At 38.1% G+C, this 19,043-nt stretch overlaps 1 protein-coding gene across 4 annotated transcripts in view; it reads left to right on the forward strand.

The window, feature by feature from the left end:
* The window catches only part of CSNK1A1 (casein kinase 1 alpha 1), a 45,917-nt gene that overhangs the window by 11,255 nt on the left and 15,619 nt on the right, over positions 1-19,043 (forward strand). For 3 of the 4 annotated variants that reach the window (XM_044454409.1, XM_044454408.1, XM_044454407.1), the window contains exons 3-9: positions 6,453-6,579; positions 8,073-8,171; positions 10,331-10,414; positions 13,993-14,132; positions 15,297-15,375; positions 16,492-16,566; positions 16,866-16,972. In XM_044454409.1, coding sequence (XP_044310344.1) covers positions 6,453-6,579; positions 8,073-8,171; positions 10,331-10,414; positions 13,993-14,132; positions 15,297-15,375; positions 16,492-16,566; positions 16,866-16,972 — 711 coding nt within the window. The remainder of the gene's footprint in view (positions 1-6,452; positions 6,580-8,072; positions 8,172-10,330; positions 10,415-13,992; positions 14,133-15,296; positions 15,376-16,491; positions 16,567-16,865; positions 16,973-19,043) is intronic. The other variant, XM_044454410.1, reaches the window with a different exon arrangement.

Consider the following 19,043-nt stretch of genomic DNA (forward strand, 5'->3'; position numbering starts at 1 on the left):
AGAGGTAAAGGTTTCCCCTTGACATTAAGTCCAGTCATGCCTGACTCTAGGGGGCGGTGCTCATCTCCATTTCCTGGCCGAGGGAGCCAGCGTTTGTCCGCAGACAGTCTCCGTGGTCATGTGGCCGGCATGACTAAACACCAAAGTGCACGGAACGCTGTTACCTGCCCACCAAAGTGGTACCTTTTTATCTACTTGCATTTGCATGCTTTCGAACTGCAAGGTTGGAAGGAGCTGGGACGGAGCAAGGGGAACTTACCCCATTGTGCAGATTCGAACCGGCAACCTTTTGATCAACCAGCCCAGTAGCACAGCGATTTAAACCACTGCGCCACCTGCAGTCATAGGTATACAAAGCCATAAAAACATACATTAAAATATTTTTTCCTTCCTTGAGACTCAGCATAACTGTTTTTAGTCATAGTTATCATTTTGTACAACTCTGGCATTTCAACTCATTTTGGCCCTTCTGCAAGACTCCCACATAGCTTTGTACCATATGCATGTTACAATTAACAAACTACTGGTACCAAAGAAAGCAGTCTGTGCTGTCCAGACATGCAGAGTATGGCATAAAATACTGGCTTGCTTGCAGTCCTGACATTTGTAATAGCCAACTTAGGCTGGGACTAGGAGGATGCCCAGGTTAGCCCAGCTGATCAAGACAGGCAGCTTCAGAAGGGGAAGCAATGATGGGAACATTGCAGCAAAGATATGCTTAGTGTAACTCTTTTTTCCGTCTTACTCATACAGTTGTGAAATATGGCTGTGCATAGGTTGGTCAGGTAACTTGTGTATGGTTGTAATGTGTGCAGTTGGTTTTGACTTGTTATTGGTAGTGTATAACTGTTATATTACATGTACAGGTTAAAGAATTATAAGATCAGTTAGACCAGATAGACTGTTCATATAAGTCTCTGAACTTTACATTTTGGGATGTTGTTGATCCTGATTACTCATTTGCAGCTGTGCTTTAATGGAAGAAGAAAGGCCTAATTAATGGGAGGATTTTCTTTTATATGCAGATGGTGTCTAGTATAATAATCCTGGTACTGCATTTGGTACTGACTTTTTAAATTGAAAGCAGGTTAATAATCTAAAATTAATTATTCATAACAGAGTTAATACATAATATTAAAGCTTTTGGAATATTTATAGAATTTGAAAATATAACTCAGCTCTGTTCAAACAATAATTACAAATATACTCCATTTTAGATGGAGCAGCAAGTTTTTGTACTCCATAGGTACCCAAGCATATCTTGCTTGGTGAGAAAATAAGGAGGAAAACCAAATTGAAAATAGGAACTATCAATATTGTGGTAGAGAAAGAGTTATTAATAGTTTCATCTCCTTGGAAAATGTCTCGTAGCTCAGTAAAAAAGTGAATACCTTGCATACAGAAGGTTGCCAGGCATCTCAGGTTAAAAACAACAGGTAGCGAGTAAAGTGAAAGGTCCTTCTCTGAGTTCCTGGAAATCTGCTGCCAGTAGACAATACTTGGCTAATTGGGCATATAGTCGACCTAGTGTGTTTTATAATGGAGAAATGATACAAAAATGAGTTCAGGTTATACATGTTTATAGCATAGAGGGATTGTAATGAGTCATTACTATAGATTCTTACATGGTTATTAGAAAGCATCTTGAGGGAGCAGAGTAACTAAAATGGGACTTTAAGACCTTGCAGAATTAACAGAATACTTTTGTCAAGGAATGAGATAAAATTCCATTCATTCTGAGTGAAAAAAGACTTCATGAGAGGTTTTTTCCCAGAATTTCCATTTTTCTGTTGGGGAAAACTGAGTGAGGATGCCTTGGAAAGCAGTTTCTCTGATGCTTTCATTGCTTTTACACTTCTGCTTCCATCAAGTTATAGTCAGTGTATGGAAAACACCAGAATGCCCAACAACTGAAGACTGGAAAAATAAGTTGGCTGAGTATGCAGTAATGACAAAATTAAGTAATTATGTAAACAGAAGACTAATTGAAGAATTTAATGATAAATGGAAATTATATCCAGTATAATTGATAAGATGTAAAAGGAAGCTAGTTAAAATATTGTAGATGTTTTATACTTGATTTGCAGTGATTGGAAAATTTGTTGGTATAGAGAACTATAATCATTCTTTTTCCAAGTTTCAACAAGGCATTGATTGACAGAAGGATAGAAATTTTTGATTTCTTTGGAAATTTGCAGATTATGAATGCATAGGCTATACTTGTTTAAGATCCCTTTACAGTTTTATTTCATTTTTTTCTTACATTCTTCTTCTTCTTTCTGAACCTTATCTATTTTAAGAAAACAGTTTTTTAAAAATTGTATAAAGTTATAGTCAGGATGGCAGTAGAAAGTGATTCTTCCTTGAGGAAAGCTGAGAAGAAGGTGGAAATGCATCAATTGTGCATAATAGCTGTCCTCTATTTAGAAGATGCTACTCTTACTTCACAGTACTACATAATTAGAGCTTGTTGGTGGAAATTGGCAGGGCTTCCTACAAAATGATTTACAAAGGGTAGTATCCATTGGAGTGCAACCACTAATATAAATCACATTGCACTAGTATAACATAGTGTACCTTCAATTAGAAACTCAGGACTGAAGACACTACTGTTGATATTGCAGTAGAGGTAGTTTAAAATTAGCACAACATAATCTATATTAGCGGTTGCATCCTGTTGGTTAGTGCCCTAATTTTTCCAGGTATTTTGTTACCTAGGAGCCCAGAAGTAATTGTTGTTATGCTTTAACATGGAATAGAGCAGGCATGGCCAAACTGATTCTTGGGAGCCACATGCAGCTTTTTGAGTTTATTTTGTGGCTTATCACTTGCTGTGTGTGCCCGCAGCTTGCAGCTCACTACCACCCACAGTCTGTCACTCACTGTCCATTGTTACTGCCTGCGGGCACCCACTTGCAACTCTCAAACATCTGATATTTACTGTATGTAGTTCTTCAATTCAGTAAGTCTGGTCACCCCTGAAATACAGTTTCATAGTAGGTAGGTTCTAGTAAAAATTTAAAGGGTTTTTTTTTTCATTTTTAGTGAACATAAGCTGTAAATTCAACAACCCTGTGTTGCATTTTCTAAGTACCTAGTAGTCTGGTGTTCTCTAGCACCAGTATATCCTGCAAAAGTTTTCTGCTTCAGCTCTAGGCAGCATATCCAATGATCAGACATGGGGATTTGTAGTCCAAGGCTTCGGAAGGGCACCAGGTTGGGAAGACTAGTGTGTTCTGTGTTTCCCTGATAGTGTATAATCAGTTGTTGAATCTCCTGCTGTGTGCGTACCTAATTTCAGGTGTTGCACATTGCCAAGTTTCTGAGTGCACTTTTAGTTGTTTTGCCAGAGTAATGGCTCATGTAGCTGGGCCGTAATTCCACGTAAAATCAATGTGTCCAGATTTTTCATGACTTTTTTCCCACTTTCTAGCTCCTTGTGCTGTGATATTGATCCTTCTGTATTAAAGGAAGTAGTAAAATTAATAGCAGAACCTAGAATATTAATCTTGCCTGTAGACAAAAGTTCACATTCCATTGGGCCTGTAGGGACTTGGTAGTGGAAAATAATTGGTTCATTAACTCATTGTTGGTTCATTAACTCATGATTTGCTGCACTGTGGACCAATACCATTTTAAGCATGCAGCTTCCAATCAGCTCAGTTGAAGTTTGCTTTGTGATGTGTTTACCCAAACCTATGGTTAATCGCAGGTTAAACAACCCAAAATTAACCTAACTACGACTATTAAATTAATTGTGGATTATTTAATTTACAGTTAATTCATAGCCCCTGTTTTAAATATTGCAGATGAACCTCCAATCAGGCCATTTGAAAGTAGTTTATTAAAAGAAACAGCAATATGTATTGAGGCAAATTTTGGATTAATTAATCTACAGTTTGTTGTCATTATGTGCAATCTGGGTTGATGTGTTATATTGCTCTTTTAATACTGCCCACATATTTCTTTTAGCATAATTTCACAATGCATGTTGATATCTTTGGTGATAATCAAGGGATAAACCTATCTTATTCTCTTTTGGTATTCACTGTCAGAGATGAACGTATGCTTGGAGTAAACTGGTTAGGGATGCACTTGCTCTTGGCTAATCTGAGTTCTAATCCCCAGATGTGTCTCTGGTTGCACATCTCTGTGCCCAGATACCGCCTGCTCCATTTCCAAATCATATTTGCATTTTAAATTGGCACAGTCATGGGGCCTTTAAGCTAAGGATGGTCCTGAAAGAAGTGGGTGTGCCTCAGCACTTGATCATTCAGATGCATATCATAGACAAGAAGCTACTGTGAGGACAGAATACAGAGAAACAGAATGGTTTCCTATAGGCAAAGGGAGACAAGGGCTGTATTTTATCTCCCTATCTGTTCAACCTGAATGCCAGACATATCATAAGCTGAATTAGGATCAGAGAAAGTAGTGACTATTGGTGGAAGACACATCAATAATTTAAGATATGTAGATGATGCTATCTTATAGACAGAAAGCAATGACTTGACCACAACTCCCAGTGAAAGTGAAAGAACATGCAAAAGCAGGACTGCAGCTGAATATTAAGAAAATAAAAATCATGACTACAAAGGAATTATACATCTTTCAGATCAATGATGAAGAAATTGAAATTGTGAAAGTGTTTGTATATCTTGGCTTAGTTATCAATTCAGACAGAAACTGCAACCAAGAATTAGAGGCAGACTGAGGCTTTTTATTTATTTATTTATTTATTTATTTATTTATTAAAACATTTCTATGCCGCCCCTTGCCAAAGCCTCGGGGCGGCTCACAGCACAAAATAAAATACAATAAAATACAAAAATAAGACTTAGAAGAGTACTAATGAAGGAACTAAGAAAGATCTTCAAGTGTAAAGACATTTCACTGAAGACTAAAGCCAAGATCATCCACTCTGCTGTATTCCTGTTCACTAAGTATGGGTGAGAAAGCTAGACAGTGAAACATAGAAACAGAGTGATTCAGAAGGGGTCTCCCAGGCCATCTAGTCTGACCCTGGGCTCCAGCCGGCTCCGCTCATGACATGCCCACCATGTGCATGTCCAGCCTGTCTTTGAACACCCTCACTGATGGGGCCTCAACGACCTCCTGTGAAAGCCCATTCCACACGTTCAGGGTCCTAACTGCCAGGAAGTGCTTCCTGAAGAAAGGAAGGAAGCTGACAAGAAGAAAATGGATGATTATGAAACATGGCACTTTGCAAAAAAGCTGGACTAACAGAAAGCAAACAGGTGGGTCCTAGATCAAATCAAGCCAGAAGTTTCCCTAGAAGCAAAACATAATAAACCAAAACTGTCATAGCTCAGGCACATCATGAGAGGACAAGACTCACTGGAGAAATGATTATGCTAGAGAAGGTCAAGTGCTGAGCAGGGCTGTCAAGGACAGGATATTTTGGAGGGCATTCTTTCATAGGGCCGCCATAAGTCGGAGACTACTTGACAGCACATAACCGCTAAAGGGCCTTTGCTGTGGTGGGTTTATCAGTATGGGACTTACTCTGTTCAAGCAGTTATTCTTCTTAGTTTAAATGTTAAAAGAACTGATAAAGTTTTGTTCACATTATTTTAGACAACCAATTGTTGTTTCCCTTTTGTTTGTTTATAGTCCTTAAGCATTATGTGGTCTGTTTGTTACACATTTTGTTATGATGGTGATCACAAGCCTGAGCTAGTCTTTCCAATTTTGACTAAGTTGGAGGAAAATAAAAATGTTGAATGTAATTCTAAAGGAACTTCCAGGAAGTGTTTTTGTGTGTTTCTGCTTTTCAGGGCAATGAACAGGATCACAACCTAGTCTCATTTTTGACATCACATTTAAGTAAGGTTTTGGTTTAAGCTGAGGTTAATAGCTGCAGTCTTAACTACATTGCAGCAGAGATTCCAGAGTTTGGGAGGCTTTTTGGCAAGATGTGGCCTTTTTGCTATCATTTATTCATCTCATCCTCTGGACTCAGCTCCCATTACCTTCCAGAGAAAGAACAAGAGATATGGCAAAGCATGCAGAAGTTACTGCTCCTTCTCGCTTGCCATGTATTTACAGTAAATACACTATAGTATGTGTACTATGTGTAGTATGGCTTAGCTGCTCTTGTTCCATAAACTGGTAAATTTATGTACCTTCTTGCTCTTCCCACCTGTTGCTTGCTCAGAGAGGGCAGGTGAACAGACAGCAACAGAATGGAGGAAAAGAAAAGGTCAATAAAGCTCTAGGGCCTGGTAGTGAGCCATGGCTGGCCTTCTTGCATAATATGTCATTGTGTCACTGGATTAAATCCAACAACATGTAAACAGAATTGTACTAGCACAGTGGGATTTCCATTCTCTGTCTTCCTCATTGTAGCTATCTACACCATCCACAAATTATAAATAATTTTCAGTTGTACTTAGAGTGAAATGATGCTAATAATTTTTGCTTCTTTGCAGGTGGTATGGCCAAGAGAAAGATTATAATGTCCTAGTCATGGATCTTCTTGGACCCAGCCTTGAAGATCTCTTCAACTTCTGTTCTCGCAGGTTCACAATGAAAACAGTACTTATGTTAGCAGACCAGGTATGTAGCTGCAAATGTTGCACAAGGGGATATTACAGTGCCTTAAAGTGCTGTTTGCTTCTTTCTTCCAAGTAGGTCAAACTGTACAACTTGGTATTGCATGTACTCTAGTGAATATTTGACCCAGATAGAAACAAAAACGTACAGTGATAATGGCAGAGCATTTGGTATGTAGCACAAAACTAGTGTTGTTGTTGATAAGCCATACAATCAACTGTATTATGTTTTTTGCCTTATATTTACCTTATTTGCAGTGTTACTATTCAGTATTAACTGGGGAAGAAAATCACATGCATCTTTGACTAAGGGCAGTCGCAACAGTTCTGCAGTGTATATTTACCTTGCAGTCATATGTTCCAAATAATAGATAGTAAGCTAAAGCCATCTGAAATAAAGAATAATAAAGGCAAAACTGACACATTCCTTCACTAAGGTCACATTTTAGATTTATATTCCACTTTTTAAAAACAAATGCAAAGTGGCTTACAGCATTCTTCTGCTCTCAGTTTTAAACCCACAACAACAGCCCTGTGAGGTAGATTGGGCTGAAAGTCTCTGGCTAGGTCAAGGTTATCCACTTGGCTTCATGGCCAAGCAGGGGCTTAGAATGCAGGTTGCCAGTGCCACGCTTTTAACCACTACACCACACTGGCTCTCACATTTGAACAGATCTACAGTTTGGTAGACCAAACTGTAAACCAAATCTACAGTTTGGTAAAAGAGAGTTACAAAGGTATGAATTTCTGTATTTAGGCTAGCATATTGCAATTGGAGAATGATTCATTTCTAGAATAGCTTTCACTGTGTAATCTGTGTAATAAGTGGTGTGCCCATAATCACTGGATGCTTACTCTGAAAGCTACCACTGGAAACAGCTGTACCAAAGTTGGCATTTTAGCCATGAAATTTGCTCTTTAAGTAACTCTTTGGAAGATTAAGAATTTGAAGCAATTTGTGGGAAATTGATGGGACAATATTGATGGATTTAACTGCTTCTAGACAAACAATAGGTTCAAGTGCCTCGATTGTTAGCACAGTAATTAAGGATAATAGGCTAATTTCTTATTAAACAACAATATGAGCAGAAATGAAGAGAATGAAGTACTCTGAAGTTCAAGTCTGTCTAGGTATGAATTTCTAATATTGGAAAAGGTATCTCTGGATGTGCTGGTTTTAGTATAGAGGTGTTGTGTGGGGAATTCTAGTGTCGTGTGAATATCAAGTCCTTGATTATGACAAAATACATCTTTTTTATTAAATCAGTAATGAGTGTCATTCATAAATGATGAAGACTTAAGTATTTTCAGCCTTCTGTTTTACTTTGTCTTGCTTTGTTTTGGCTTTGATTATATGTAAACAAATAATTGGAGTAGTTGCTGGTAACATTTCTGTTGCATTGTAGGGTTATGTTAATACATGTTGCCAAAACATATACCTAAAATATTGTCTGTTTAATTGCTTTGAAGGCATGATTATTTTTCTTCTGTTTACAGATGATCAGTAGAATTGAATATGTGCATACAAAGAATTTTATACACAGAGACATTAAACCAGATAACTTCCTAATGGGTATCGGGCGTCACTGTAATAAGGTTAGTCTAATACATTTTTGCATGAAAGAACAAACAGTAATGCCTTTGAAAATAGCAGTTCATGGAAATGCTGTGCAGTTTGACTTAATTGCTTGTCATTGCTAAACACGTCAATTATTTGGCAAGAGTTGGGAATTGCAGTCTTACTGCTATATGCAGGAATCAGCTGTGGCCCCAACCTTTGGCTTGATTTTAATTAAAAAAATCAATATGTTGTATAACTGACTTTTAATTGAGTGCCCAAGTTCAATGTGTTCAATGATAATCGTTGACTATTGCGAATCAATTGCAGTAGCATCACTTACCATAAACTGCGATTTCCAGTTATCCACTGAATTTATGCCAGCATGGTAGAGCCTCAGCTACCAGATATCTAGGTCATTAAAGTGGCTGTAACCAATCTGTATAGAACCATTGGCTTCTAATAACCTAAGCCTGTTGATTTAACTTCTTACTGTGCTTTCACAGCCTGTGGAAGCTCAGAGTGCAGTTAATGGTAGATGTAGATTAACAGTGTGGGGAGAAGGGGCTGATGCATTAATTTAGCTGGAGATGCATGTTTCATCTTGAAACTTCTTTCTTGAAAAATATTTCTCTTCACTGGCTTGTGGGAGTCAAATTTACTTTATCCTACAGTGAGCTCGGGCAGACAGGCAGCATTGGCAATGCATTAAGCATGCTGTTAAATAGAAATTCTTAAGTGTAGGACAAATGTATGTGATTGATTTTTCTTATTGGGAGCAAGATTCCCACTTGGCTTCTTTGTAGGCCACCAATGTTTTATTCTACAGATAAAACTAACTATAAAATGTTACTTTTGTTTGCCTGTATGAATGCCAACTTGGGGCCATTACTTAGATCAAACACAAACCAACCAAGAACCAACTGTTGAATTTTGTGTTAAAGGAGTTCAGTTTAAAAAACAAGTTGGGGGAGGTGGAGTGAGAAGAAAGTGCAACTATTCAATTTAATAGGCAAAATACCTTTCTGTAATACTATTTCTATTATACTTTATCTTTAAATTTCATATTCTAGCATTCTGTTTCCTTAATACAGTCCAATTCTTTAACTTTCTGGCAAGAACTTGAACTAAAAAAAACAATTTTATTTTCAATTTTCTTCTCTTGGGGCCCTTTCTCCACTGTTTTCACAGTCATAGTGGGCTGGCATTGCAGCACATTGTTTTTCTTTGAAGTAGAAATGTGGCCTGGAAATGCTGTTGTGCTTTATTAGGTGACCTTGTTAGGATCACATTGGAAGATGTAAATTGTGGACCCCATTTAGAATTCCCAGAGAACCATTTAGGTTCAGTGCCAAATACTTGAATAGTGGGCATTCGTTTTCCATTTAACATTTGAAATAATACCTAACATAGGAGTGTAAATTCCTTGGTTTAATTTAAGCAGAATTTAAATCAAATTTTGCTTTAGCCCTGTTTATATAGTAGTTTCGTTTAAAGAAAATTTGTTTTTGTTTTTTTTTTTAATATATAGAACAATTTTCTTCCAGTAGCAAAAATGTAGGTAAATTTTGTATTGTCTATGTATTATTCCAAGGCATAAGCAGTAACTCTAGGTTAGGCTGTTAATGGTAATCTTGTTCCAGAAACCATTTCATTATAAGCTAACTTAAAATATAGTAATTCAAATTGGAATGCTGAATTTTGCAAATTTGTTCTTAATTTCATGTTCAGGAGTGATTTCACTCCTAGCATAAGATCTTCTTTCAGCTCTGCTAGAATAAGCCCTGCATGCTTATGAAAGTGAACTTAAGGTGACTAAATGCCTTCTACCTCTTCCTTACTGAAGATTTGCTTTCTACATGTCATTTGGGGGAAGGGCAGTTTGTGGAGCCAAAGGATACTTTATACATAAAATCCAAATTTCATTTTTATTAAACCCAAATGTTGTCATTGCTATCCCTGTTCAAGGCAGTGTCATTTTGAAGTGGCTCATGCTCAAAATTTATATTGCTACATTTTCTAAAAAAATTTCCTTATAATGTTACCTCCTGGGAAACTGTAGTGCTTGGTGGAAGAAGGATGGCATTTGGCTACCCTATTCTTTCTCTAACGCCTCGGTGTTGCCTGTCTGCGCCAGCCATTGTTGCAATGTAAGCAATACTGTTTGATGCACTGCCACCCTCTATTGTTTGTTCAGTGTTTAGAATCTCCAGTGGGGAAGAGGAAAAGAAGCATGACTGTTAGTACTTCTCAGGACCCATCTTTCTCAGGATTAAACCAGGTCTGAAACTGTCTCCTATTCCAACCTCAATCCCAAACTCATATGCTTTTTTGTTTTGTTTCGGAGAACATGTAGACTTGCAAAAAGCACCTTATGTTGGCATTATTCAGACATACCTGGCAAACATGTAACATTAATAAGATATAACGTGGCACTTGTTTAAATTATAAGTTTCTTTTTCTGTCAGTTTAAATGTGAACAATGTTTTGTGTTTGCAATTGAGGAATACCCCTATGTTCTAAAACACAGTAACAAAGAAGATGCAGGGTGTGTTGTGCCTAAGTGTGCATGGTCTGTATCTGGATGTAGGACATCTTGGTGAAATTTAGCATCCTGCTCATTGACAGAATTATGTTTGTTTGGAAATCCATTTCAGGTGGGGACAGTTGAGTCCTCTTCTTTGTGTATTAGTAACTTGGATGCTTTAGCAAAATGTATAATAACAGTCAAGGATTGTCCTTTGTTTCCAGTGGTGTATTTAAAAAGAAAGTATTGAGTACAGATTAAGAAACTAAGCTATTCAGAGTAGCTTGTATTCTTGAAGTTCTACTGTATCCCATTAACAGACCCAAGATGTCTTAGCTTTTTCATTTGTTTATTAAGGTGAATTTTATTTTGCTTTGCTAGAGATACCTTTCTTTAGAAATGCAGTAAGCAAAATGGATGATATTTCATTATACTAAAGCCTTTTTATTAGCATCTAGTTCAGTTGTTGCTGTGTATACAGTTTGTGAGCCTATTGTAAGTTGTTTTGCACGTAATGTTGATCCATGGTTTAGCATGCTATAAGCACAAGTAGTAATGAACCCAAGTTCAGCCTTGGGCTTCTATGACCCTCCTCCCCACACACACCCCTTTTCTTCATGGATTCTTCAGCTGGTATGTTTAACCAACCAGAATTGGTTTCAATAATCTGGTTTGTATGAATAACAAGCTAGCCCTCTGTGAAAAGTGAAACTAAATTTCTGGCTGTGTGGCGGGTGAAGGGAGTGTTCAAGCCCAGTAGTTTGCTCAGGCTTTTTCACATTTGTGCTCACAATACCAAATCATGATTTAAGTTAAGTTTGAATTGATTGATTGTGAAGACAGGGTACTTTGCCATTTAAAAGGAAGCTATAACTTCTTACCTTGTTCAAAAATTAAATCAGCTGTTCAAAATGGAGGAGTTGGACCTCAAAAATGTATTGCTCCTCATGATTGTGCTTATGCTACCACAGTTTGTGGTGTTGGAGAGATGAATGTGTAGTACTAATGACAGCTTTTCTTTCACTGCAAATAGCAGGTGTGTAGGGGGCTGAACTGGATGTGGGCTTCAGCAAGGAGGAAAGAGTTAATTACCCTTTATACATCCTGCAGTTTCCAAATTCTGAAAGAAGCCCCTACATCTGCTATTTAACATAAATCACTTGTTTGTGTTTACAAGACTGAACATGCCACCCTGCAAATAAGCTGCATCAGAAGTGATGATCATGGAACAGCCCACAGTGTGCCCAGCAAACAGTTAGGCTGAAACTGGGGTGTCACGATCCCCAGTCTTCCCATGGGTATCTCTTGGCATTGTGTGACAGGACCTATCTTGTCTTTACTCCCCTCTGGAATGGCAACTGGGACTCCTTTTGTAGTCATTGCAGTTCTCCTCTTTTTTGGAAATTATGTTTTTTGATCTCTGGAGTGACAGCCCCTTCAAAATGCCCAAGTGGAACATTGGAGTGGTTGTAACTGGTTCACCTCCCAATGTATGTATTTTGCATCCAAGACTTGTGCATTTTTTGCTATTGTCAGTGGTCCAGAAAGGGCATCTTGGTAAAGTCCCTCTTGCATTTAGCTTCCATTGGGTGATGCAATTTCGCAGATGTTTGGGAGTGGATATTTTTATCTCCAGATTTTGGCACCAAACACAGCTCCCATTGCCATTTTATGTTGCTTTAAAATATCCCATTAGTGAAAATTATCTTAGGTGACAACATTTTTTATATATTGCAGTTGATCCTTTGGTCACAGAGTCATGTCCGACTCTTTGCGACCCCATGGATAACGTTCCTCCAGGCTCTTCTGTCCTGCACAATCCCACAGAGTCCACCCAGCCCCAGTAACCCCCACCTCAACCTCTGCCATCCCCTTTTCAAAAGCACTTAAATGCAGTAGGAAATACTAGTAATACAGTATGCTTATAGAAGTTATGATAATAGACTTAACCATATTAATTATAGAAGCATCTCTGAGAAGTTATTTTACTACCCTGACAGTGCAATATTTGACCAAGTTTTACTGAGATGGTGTAAATTGGTGTCCTGCACCAGGAGGGGGTTGAACCCAATGGTCTTTTTGCCCCCTTCCAGCTCTAGTATTTTATGATTCTGTGAATCCATTATAGAGAAGGAACATTCAGGGCATTTTTTCCAGATCTGTTGATATTATAGTTTAAACTTTCCTTGAGTTGGTTCAGGTGTTCATTATTTTGTAGCTACTTTGAATTTGCAGTAGATTGTAAAGCTACTTCCACCTGTCTATACCTTTAACATAAAACAGATTTGTTTTAGTTATCTTTAAATGCTACCCTTCTTATGCTTGTTCCTGTTCTCCTCACCTTTATTTTGATAACTGTAGGAGCCCAGCAAACTTAAAAGATTTTATCCTATGTTACTATGTTTTATTTAGAGTAGACCCATTGAAATTAGTCTAACTTCTAACACTGGATTCAGCCTAAAGAGCAAGTTGAAATTATCAGTAGTCTGCAAATGGCAACTAATTTGAATCTGTAAATAAATAAAATTGTGTGTTAGTTTGGTTACATGCTTAGTGTTTCTGAGATTCTAGGGGATACATGTTGCCTTTGATCTATAACATATTTACTGCTATTTAGTTTACAAGTCTGTCATAAGAATATATATTTAAGGTTTTGAGTCACTTCCTAAATTAGGCATTGCTACACCTTAAATTTAAAGCTGATCTAACTGTTGTAACTTGTTTACTGCATAACAGAACTTTCCTAGTTATTAGATGTCTGACTGATCAGTTGAACTGAATGTAAAAAAAATGTGGTGCTGTAGTACTTCATGAACATAGGAAAGGGGATTAGAGGCTTATGCTGTGATGGTTGAATTGTGAATTCTACTGTCTGGATGCCCTTCAATAACAATGAAGCACTAATACAGCATATTGAAAAGGATGAAAAGATAGAATTGCTGCTAACTAATAAGTAAATGAAAGAAAAGCAGAAATGCTTTGAATTGCTAAAGCCAAAGCACATTCACATAAAATTTGCTTTCTCTTAGTACATTGTATAATAAAAAAAAGCTTTTAAATTTTACCTTTGTGTAATACCTAGGTTTTAGATTAAATCTCACAGTTAATAGAATTATCTAAGCTTCTCCTTATTCAAATAGGAAAGGTTTAGCAGCATTTGAGCATTCACTGTTGGAACTGGTTAATAAGAATAAGTGCTTCCTTTGGATTTACATAATAATGGTCAGATTTGATTTGCTTTAATCAGAATACTCTAAAGAATGTGTACATCAATGTCACAGATGTAGTTTTCAAACTGCCTGGAAACATTAATTTATTTCATTTTTTTAAAGTTATTCCTTATTGACTTTGGGTTGGCCAAAAAGTACCGGGACAACAGGACAAGGCAGCACATACCATATAGAGAAGACAAAAATCTCACTGGTACAGCCAGATACGCCAGCATCAATGCACATCTTGGCATTGAACAGAGGTAAGTGTCAAAGCAATTTCTTGATTTAGATTAGTTGTGGTAAAATTTTGGGATTGTTCTTTAATGAACATAACTATAGAAATTAACTTTATTAGGGTTATGAAAATAGTTAAAAACTTCCCACAAGGGTTACCATCTGATGGAAACCATTTCTCTGTAATAATTTCAGTGAATTTGGTGGTTGCCACAGCATATCTCAAAAATAAAATAATGCATTTCCTTTCATACTGTAAAATTCTCCAAACCCGGCTTCTGTTCACCCATTATGCTGCAATATTAAGCTGGTGGTATTTCGGGTTCAGATGTGTGTCGTCTTTAAACTTGCTCTAAAGATGCAGTGAAGGAAGCTTGCCCTTACATTGTGTTAAGATACTTCAGTTCTTTAATGGTACAGTCCAGTGTCCCGAACCTTAGATTATATATGTAAAATATTTATATGCCACCTATCTCACCACTGGCATCTCTAGGCAGCTCACAACATTAAATTTATCATTATGTTACATTATAAATACATTAATAGATGTGTATAAACTGTTGCCACTACTGTACCCCACATTATGCATTTTTGGCTGTCTAGATTAAGTACCATGGAAAGGAGAAGGGTAAAGCAGTAATACGTGTCAGCATATGCTGTCAGTCCCAGTCTCCACCTCATCCCACTTCCCAGCACAACCCTTTTTATTCTCTCAGAGGTCTAGTTGCAAGTCTGGGAAGGTAGCCAGCATGGCTCTCTCTGTGCATGCTATGAGGAAAGCAGGGTGAAGGCTCAGCTCTCACAAAGTTAGTTTTAGCTTTTTTTCCCCCCTTTTAGAATGTCATCTAAGGCTAAAAAGATAAATAGTAAAAAGATGTTAAAACCTGCTTATAGGACAATTTTTCCATGTGTTTCCATGCTGTTGATAAAGAAGTTGCTTGTTGCTGGACCAAACTGTAAAGCATCAAAAGAGTCTAAACAACTAAATGTGAATCCCAGACCCTTTCATAACTCTGAGTTCTAAAATTCTTCATGGTCTCTGTGCATCGCACAAATTTTATTCTTGCTGCACTGATATGTTGGAGAATTTCCTGAAAGTGTCTGAGTTCAAACCTTGCTGAGTCCTCATACTGTAAAAACTGTTATGTACTATAATTATAAACTCGCAAACTTGACTCTCTTCCCTGCAGTCGTCGTGATGATATGGAATCACTAGGATATGTATTGATGTACTTTAACAGAACCAGTCTTCCATGGCAAGGATTAAAGGTATGCCATAAATCCTTATTGGAAATTCCTTATCAAGAGTTGTAGAGACCTTGACATAAAAAGTAGACCAAGCACAATATTGTACACTTGCAATATTAATTTTGTTAATCAGTCTCAAAAGCTGCATGGTGTGAAAAGCTCTGGGAAAAATTATAATCTGTTGGTATTTTAGAACAAAATCACAAGTGGAAAAAAATGATTTATTTACAAAATAAATTGAATGTTTATCTAAATCCAGTTTTAAGTGTTTGTTCAAGCTATTTATAAAACTCTACATTTCTGCTTCATTTAAAAATATACAGTATGATTGCAGTTAAATATAATCACAAACATGTTAAACCTACATTTACCATCTCAAAATGAATCAGTGGCTAAAATATCAATGATTCATACACAGTCAGCTTTTAGTCAAACATGGACATAGCTAACAGGCTTTCTTTTCTTTTCCAGCCTATCTACCACCTCTTGCTTTTTGAAAGTTCTTGGCTTAGCCATAAGCTCAGTGATATAAAGAACATACATTGCATGCCAAAGGTCCTTAATTTAATCCACAGCAACTCCAGATAGGGCTAGAAAAGAACCTTGCGTTTAAAGATGAAGCAAACAGCTCTCTATTTTCATTTTTACTCTAGAGTAGCAGCAGGAGGTCTAATCTGGATCATGACTGTAGTGTGTAGGTTCATACTTTTCTCCCTCTATGTGCCCTTTCTGGATTGCTGTTCCTGAACCTGCAATTTCTATTGCAAAATAACAATCCATAAAGCAAATGGAATTGTATAATTCAGATGATACTGCTACAGTTACCTGAGCTGCTTCAAATGGTAGTTTCTATTGCAAATACTAGTATATCAAATACAGTCTAGTACAATAATCTCTGGGAGTGGGGTCTATTGATTATTAATCTTAATGGGCAAAAGTAACAAATTGAGTTACCTAAGATGTGATGAAGCTCTTAAGCTGTGGTAAAATGCATTCAGCTGCATTCTTATCTTAATACCACATTGACCTTCATTCCTTAGAAATAGATTGTGGAATTTGGGGATTTTATAAAAAGCCCTTTGTCTTCAGTGTTTGTCCAGATGGTCTTTGTTACTTACATTGATCAACATTCCACAGGCTGCAACAAAGAAGCAGAAGTATGAAAAGATTAGTGAAAAGAAGATGTCTACTCCTGTTGAAATTTTGTGTAAGGTAAGCTTGTAAAAAACATAAGCTGTTATGGCAACAACAAACTTTTCTATAGCAAAGTAGCTGATATTTCCTAGATACTATGGAAATTCATTAATAATTGTTTATCCAACTCCAGGTGTTAGATTCCTTGTATGAATAGAATTGCTAGTGTTGGTGTTTAGGCTCATAGAGTTAATTTTCTTTGGGTTGTCTTATTTTTTGCGGGGTAGAGGGGACAGTACTATAATACTGACTTTCTGAATTTAAAACTTACAAGGGACCCTGCCTGTAGGTTATAGTCTGATTATTTCTGTTTACAGGGATTTCCTGCGGAATTTGCAATGTATCTGAACTACTGCCGTGGCCTGCGCTTTGAAGAGGCTCCAGATTACATGTATCTGAGACAGTTATTCCGCATCCTTTTCAGGTCAGTCTTTAGGGGAATATTTGCAAAAATAAATAAATAAAACAGCTTTTAATAACCAATAAATGTTTCAAACTGAAAGGAACAACTGGGAAAGATTTTTTTTCAAGTAGAATCCTGCCTATCATGAAAATGGGTCTTGTGAGTCCCATCAGTAACCTTAACAAGGACTTAATCTTTTGAACTGGCTGCGGGTTACATTCACAATTACCTTCAGTAATGCTGAAACAAATAATTGAGAAATCATGATTGCCCAACAGAAGCTTGGTTAATTTTTTAAAAGGAAATACTTTTGAAGCAGCAAGGGCAGAAAAGAAACAATATCTGGCTTCTTCTATCCAGTCTATCCCTTGTTGCTAATCAAAGCTTTTCAAGGTTGTCCTGGGCTTATTACATTCTGGCCCCAGGGACACCTTGGAACTATCTCAAGCCCAGTGTAACTTGCTTACTGGGCAATTCCAGGACAAAATCTCTTGCATCTGCCATAACTTGGACTCCAAAGACTGTGGAGATACCCAGAGCACAGCCTGGTCCAGTTCTTTTTGGATAAGTTTCAGTTGGTACAGCTCAAGAATGTGGGCAAAGTGCTTGGACAGGTTCATGCAGTCACCTTACTCTCTACTGGATCATTGTCCCTCCTGGCTTATAAAAGCCCACACGAAAGGAATAATGAGCTGGGCCAGGGAGGTCATGAATGCCTTTTTGTGAGGGAGTGGTCCCCCTGCTGCCTTAAAGAGACCACTCCTGAAGAAGCCTTCCCTTCAACCAGAAGATCTGAAAAAATCAGGCCAGTAGTAGGATATTCCTTTCCTGGGCAAGGTTTTAGGGTAGTTGCCAATCAGCTCCAGGCACTCTTAAATGAAACTGATTATTTGGATCCTTTTCAGTTGGGGTTCAGACCTAGTTTTGGTGCAGAGACAGCCTTGGTCACCCTGTATGGTGAGCTATGCCAGGAGTGTAACAGGAAGTGTGACCCTGTTGATACTGTTGGACCTCTCAGTAGCATCAACATGGTATCCTTCTGGGCCAAGTTGGTAGTGGGGTTCACTGCATTGCAGTGGTTCCATTCCTACTTGGAAAATTAGAACAATTGGGAAATATTGTTCAACCCTGTGGATTGTTCAGCATGGAGTTCCTCAGGGGTCTGTTCTGTCCCCCATTCTATTTAACATCTACATGAAACTACTGAGTGACCTCATCTGGAGTTTTGGAGTGCATTGCCATCGGCTCTATTTCTCCCTTTCATCATCCGCAGATGAGGATGTAGATGTGCTAAACTGATGCCTGACTGCAGCAATGGACTGGATGAGGGCTAACAAACTGAAACTCAATCCAGACAAGACTGAGATACTGTTGGTGGGAGGTTCCTCTGACCAAATGGGGGATATTCAACTTGTTCTAGGTGGGGTTGCACTCCCCCTGAAGGAGCAGGTTGGTAGCTTGGGGGTGCTCTTTGATCCATCTTTGTCACTTGAGGCTCAGGTGGCACTGGTGGCTCACAGTGCCTTCTACCAGCTTTGACTGGTGGCCCAGTTGTGTCCATACCTGGGCAGGGTTAACCTGGTTTCAGTAATCTACACTCTGATAATCTCATATTACTGCAACACACTCTATGTGAGGCTGCCCTTGAAGACAGTTCAGAAGCTGCAGCTTGTGCAGAATGTGGCAACCAGCTTAATAAACAGGACGCATGGGTACAAACATATAAGACTTCTTCTGGCTCACCTGCATGGGCTGCCTGTGTGCTTCCAGATTCAATTCCAAGTGCTGGTTTAAACCTATAAATCTCTATACCATTTAGGACCATACTATCTGTTGGAGTACCTCTCCCAGCCCCAGTCTACACTACACTCAACCTCTGGAGAGGCTCAGAGAGTGGCAACTAGGGGAAAGGTCTTTTCTGAGCTGGTTCCCCTATCTTTGGAACAGCCTCTCTCTTGCAGCCCACCTGGTACCAATTTTGCCATCTTTTCAGTGCCATGTCAAGATAGCTCTCTATGTGGAGACCTTCAGAGATCTCCTTGGTTATCCAGGGGCCTGAGATGGATTATCCTGGTGCTTCTCTTCTTGCCAC

The sequence above is a fragment of the Varanus komodoensis genome, unplaced genomic scaffold (assembly GCF_004798865.1).
Source record: "Varanus komodoensis strain SLA01 unplaced genomic scaffold, ASM479886v1 scaffold7_3, whole genome shotgun sequence".
Classification (NCBI taxonomy): domain Eukaryota; kingdom Metazoa; phylum Chordata; class Lepidosauria; order Squamata; family Varanidae; genus Varanus; species Varanus komodoensis.